Source organism: Corylus avellana, chromosome ca4 (assembly GCF_901000735.1).
Source record: "Corylus avellana chromosome ca4, CavTom2PMs-1.0".
Lineage (NCBI taxonomy): Eukaryota > Viridiplantae > Streptophyta > Magnoliopsida > Fagales > Betulaceae > Corylus > Corylus avellana.
The window spans coordinates 25906088-25911500 of record NC_081544.1 but is presented as its reverse complement, the minus strand read 5'-3'; the positions used below and the strand labels follow the sequence as shown (position 1 = coordinate 25911500).

The 5413-nt window shown below is 38.1% G+C and overlaps 1 protein-coding gene across 1 annotated transcript; it reads right to left on the bottom strand.

The window, feature by feature from the left end:
• Positions 1 to 1346: 1346 nt before the first annotated feature.
• Positions 1347 to 2565, bottom strand: LOC132179646 (metalloendoproteinase 2-MMP-like). The gene has a single exon (XM_059592403.1). The coding sequence runs from the start codon at positions 2563 to 2565 to the stop codon at positions 1612 to 1614; it is 954 nt and encodes a 317-aa protein (XP_059448386.1). The 3' UTR covers positions 1347 to 1611.
• Between the last annotated feature and the right edge of the window lie 2848 nt (positions 2566 to 5413).

The window sequence follows — 5413 nt, the reverse complement described above, 5'->3', positions numbered from 1 at the left end:
AAAACGTCACCATTTTGTGACGTTTTCAAAAATGCCGTACTGTTCACATGTCACCAATATTGGTTTTTTTTTTTTTTGATTGTGTTAGCTGTCACAATCAACAATCACATTGATCTTGCCAAGGTTATCTTGAACCAAAAATTAGTTACATGCCCACAACAACACACATAAAACGACTTTCTCCCAACAATCAGTGATTTTCTCATATTATAAACATATTTTAAGTGCCTCAATGCTACATCATTTATCATTGCATTGTCTATAGTGATTGAACAAATTTTATTCTTAATACTTCCGTCTATAAAACATTTATAAAGTGCATCAGCAATAATATGTAGAGAGTGTGGATATAAAATACTGTAGAAGTTCAACACATACCTATTTAAACACTATTCTATAAAATGACATGTCACAACCATATATGACACTTTTTTACACAAAGTCTACGTGCTAGTTGTGATGTTAACTTTGTAAGCCCAATTCAAAAAAGTTTTCAATTTATTTTTCTCTGATTCATATTTGGCAAAGTAAAGAGACTTGGTAGTAGCCCAAGAATTTTTTTTGTCACTGCAATGTGCAAGCCTTCATAAACTTGTTAAATAGCTAATGCTCCACTTGCATAAAGTGATACTCATGATAAAGGATCGTGCATGTGAGGAAAAATTTCCGACAAAACCTTTTGCTGCTTGGAGCCTATGAACTTGAAACATTTTTTCAGGTTCCTACCCAAAGTAGATGTAGAACTGAATTTTGATTTGGTGAATTTTATCTTGCACCATTTGCATTTTTTTTTTTTTTTTTATCACCACCCACTTCCATTTCAAAAACAAATGATCTCACATAAAATTATCACCACATTGGTGGTCTCTCAGCTTCTCTGAGCCTCCTAACGCCTCTCACGTGCCACCGCGTGGTGCCCACCCAAAGCTTGGTCTTCACATGCCGACGCATGGCTTACAAGCACCACCCAATCACCGATCTTCACCTCGGTTTCTACTGTTGTTGGTTTTTCTATGGTTATTTTTGTCTTTGTGTTTTTTCCTTTGTTTTATTGTTTTAGGTTTTTGTCTCCCTGCTCTTAAGTGGTTTGATCTAGTTATGGGAGATCCCATTCGAATTTTGACAATGCCTTCCCCCCAATCGTCCCCCGGCAGATGTTGTTATCTAGCCGGGGTTCGGGTAGGGTTGAAGAGTATTCTCCTATCTATGCTCCTTGCATTGGGGAGCCCACCCCTCTTTGGATTTTTGTTTCGTTGCAACCCTTTGCCTTTAATACGATGTATTTATTTATTTTTAAAAAAAAATAATTCATTACAAGATTCACAATAGACACAGGTGCACGCCATTGTTACAACATGAAGAAAAAATACATTGAAGCAAAAGCAAAAAAATTTTATTAAGGCAAATTGCTCTATCATCTCTCTCTCTCTCTCTTGGCGAAAATGCCAAATACTTTATTTTATAATTAAAATGGCGGGAACACTTTATTCTAAAATATTATTATCGAGAATTGCTAGGAGCATGCAGCAAAGAATCCGTAATCCATCCGCAAATGGGTGACATGGGTGGCTAAAAAGTAATCGAGATGGAGAATTCCGAATTCCAAGTCCTTCAAACGTTGTATAAGGCTTTAATTCCTTGAATATCGTCGGCATGCAGACCTTTGGTGACTCCTGAAGTGATGCTAGAGTACATGATAGCTCCCTCAACTTCGCTATGCCCGAGTCCAAGAAGGTGCCCGATTTCATGCAAGGCAACTGTCTCCAAGTCAAATGCACCTGACACTGCACCCACACTCCATCTCTCGTCTCCATCATAATGGAATCTCCCATCAGTCGGTGCAAAAGCATGAGCCAAGGTGCCACCAGCTCCATCAAAAGGGTGCCCGTCTCCATGATCCCCACGACTAAAACCAATTTTGATATCCGCGTTTGAGACGCCTTGAGCCTGTGAGAAGGTGAAGTGCGTGTTTGAGGCCCATGTCAGGAAGGCTTGTGCGACGGGGTTCATGGCTTCACTTGGTGTGCCATCCACAAATCCGTAGGTGAGGTGATACCTGGAGTTGGAGGGCGGCCACTTTGGTTGTCCACGGAAGAAACTATAGTGAGAGACGGTATGCAATGAGCCATGGCTCTTGTGATGCCTCTTCTTCCCCGGACGCATCCAATTTGTACCGTTGATTATGTCTGCCACGCCGCAGCGAGGCCTCATCATCGTTGATACTGTTTTGTCATCCAAAGTGCCACTCGCATTGAGATGGTAATTGAGTTGGTATGTTTTGACGGCCGATTCCAAGAGCTCGTCGAAATCGTCGTCGTTGGCATGGGTGTGGTTTTTGGAATGGCTATAGCTTAGATAACCAAATTGCTCCAGGTATTTTTTGAGGTGGTGGATGCCTTTGGTCTTATTACCCTTGTGACACCCCTGAAGGTGTTTGAGAAACTCGAAGGGTGAAGATTTTTTGTCATGCGAATTTGGTGAATTAGTTGCATGAGCTGAAAGGAGAGGAAGGAGGAGGAGGAGGAGAGCCAATGAGAAGAGAGAAAAAGCTTTGAAAGAAGCCATGGTTGGATGGATGTTGCAAAATCCTCTTAGCCTCGTGGCTTTTTATAGTGGTGAGTCGCTGACGATAGTTTTCCTGGAAGTAGCGCAATATTTAGACCAAGTATTAGCGTTGACGCGAGTTAATTAAGAAGAAATATTAGCACGCTAAAGTGAAGAAGAAAGATCGAGTAGAGGAAGAAGTCCTGGACGGCAATTGGGTCTTGGATTGGACTCCATTCCACGCATTTTATAATATTATTGACGTAATTAATTATGGCATTTTTCACACTTTGGTCAAATAATTGGTTAGAGGGTATTTTAGTTCATGTTCAAAATACTTGTGTTCATATATACTTTTTGATAGCCTCAACGCACCAAAAACCTATTGAGTCTCCTTTCTTTGTCTTTCTTTGTATGTGGGCCCCACGTTTTTGAGTTGAAAAGTCTCCTTTTTTCCAAGCCGTGATTGGGTCCCATCTTTTTTTTTTTTTTTTTTTTGACATGTTCACACAAGAGAAAGGTGAGGGGGATTCAAACTAGTGACCTCCATTTTATGATGTGTGATTCACAAGTTGATTGAGCTATCCCTTAGGAACTCTCTTTTTATTTTTGTTTTTGTTTTGTCTTTTATACATATCGCTTGACTTGTCTTATTGTATTCCAATTGCTACAAATATGTAATTACTTGGATTAATATATCAATTAGGGGGTGGTTTCAGCCTTGGGGGTGGTTTCGACCACCCCCATTTGGCCTAGGTGGCCGAACTGTACTCTAAGGTAGTTCAGCAACCTCAAAAGGCCAATTACAAAAAAAATTAGGGTTGACCCTTGGGAGTGGTTTGGCCACCCTTAGACCGACTGATATGGGGTGGCCAAAATTACCCTAGGCCAAATGGGGGTGGCTAAACCACCCCCAATAGCCTTGGGGGTGGTTTCGGCCACCCTCAAATCGGTTAGGGGTGGCCGGCCACCCCCTTGAGGAAAAATGGGGGTGGCTTGTTACCCGAAAGAGGTGGTTGGAGCCACCCCTTTTCTAATTTTTTTTTTTAATTTAATTTTTTAATGTTTTTAATCATTTTATTATTTTTAAAAAAAAAAAAAAATTATTTCTAATTGGGTACCATCTAGATGGAGATACCATCTATGTTTTTATCCATTATCGAGGTACTATCAGTGATATAAAATGAAATGAGGGGTCAAAAAATAAAGTTGTTAAACCCAAGGAGCAAAAAAGTATTTAATTGTAATTCTTATGATAATAGATTTTTTTTTTTTTTTTTCGAGGTATGTTACACAATTATCTTTCAACCATTTTTCAATCATATTTTTTTGCAAATTTAGTGGTAGATATTCATCTGTTTTTTATATGAAGATGGATAAAGGATGGTTGAAAGAATAAATTTTATTATTTAACTTTGGGTGAGGTTTTGCTGCCTTTAATTCCTGCTTGATTCACGCTTATAATTTTCTTCAGTCAAGCTTCAACTCGATCTTCAAAGAAAGACTTGGGTGTGTTTGGGAAAGTTCCGTCAGATTTGACCCCCCTTGAATTCTGCGTCATTGCCGTCTTCGCCATCTACAAAACACACCATTCGCCCCGCACTACACTGCTCAAGAACATCTTCTAGATCTTGACATAGAATTCCATTGTTTCAAAGATGGAAATTTCTATTCATAACAAAACCTTCTCATTCTTCTTGCTTTTCTTCTTCTTTGCCATTTGCTTTGTCTTCTTGTGAAAAGTTTTTTATTTTATTTTATTTTTTATTCTTCTAGTTTCTTGTTTCTTAAAAAAAAAATAAAAAATAAAAAATAAAATCCTTCTAATTTTCTATCAATTTTTACTATTGATGTTTTCCTGCATTTATGTAACATTTTAAGCTCAAAATTAGTGCACAACAGTACGTTATGATAATGCTTAATTTAATAAAAAGAAAATGTACACATTTAAGTTATGCTCAGCTAGCTCGATTGAATAAAAGGGTTTTTATAAAGCTCAAAGAGATTAACCATGAAAAGGTTGTTTGGTGGCTGATTTGAGAAACTCATATGATATTTGCAATGTTGTTAAATCTAAGATTAATGCCTTGCTTATTGATAATAGTATAAATTCTCTTGAGAATGACTTAAATGAAACCAATAAACTCCTTAATAATTTCTCAAGTGATAGATTGGTATTCAATAAACATGTTGCTTCTGCTTCACACATGCTTTTGATTCTATAAATAAGACCATGTTTGTCAACTTTGTAAAAATTGGGCATGTTAATTAAGGTTGAGCAAGCGTGCATGTTTGGATACAGCAACATCGATCTAGTTGCATGAATGATTGTATGAATCCCAAATCCATTACTCCGTCTAACAAACAAATTTCTTGATTATACAAGGGTTAAGCATGTTTGCTACTAATCTAATGCTTTAAAGCATTTTCTTCTTTTTGAAAAATGAACATCTCTCATTCTCATTCAATAACTCAGTAACATATCTGGTAAAGATCACAAAGAAGGGACAGATTCTTCCCTTCGTACAATACCATAGATGTCCAGTGGAACATTCTCCAACCAGGTTGCATCTGTGACATGGGTGGTAGCCATTTTGGTTAACCGATGAGCAGCAGTTTGGCTTCTCTTGATACATAGATAAATTGAACATTCTCAAAAGTCCTCATTTCAGATTGAATCCCCTCCACAAAATGTCCATAAATGCTTAGGTCCCTCTCCATTGATTTCCTTTATGATTGTCTGGGCATCCCCTTCAAAAATAACATGCTGGAATCCCATCTCCCTGCCGAAAACAGTAGCATAAAGTGCTGCTAGAGCTTCCGCCACTGCAGGTTTCGCCCTTGTCACCTTTGTCATGCTGCAGTCCTA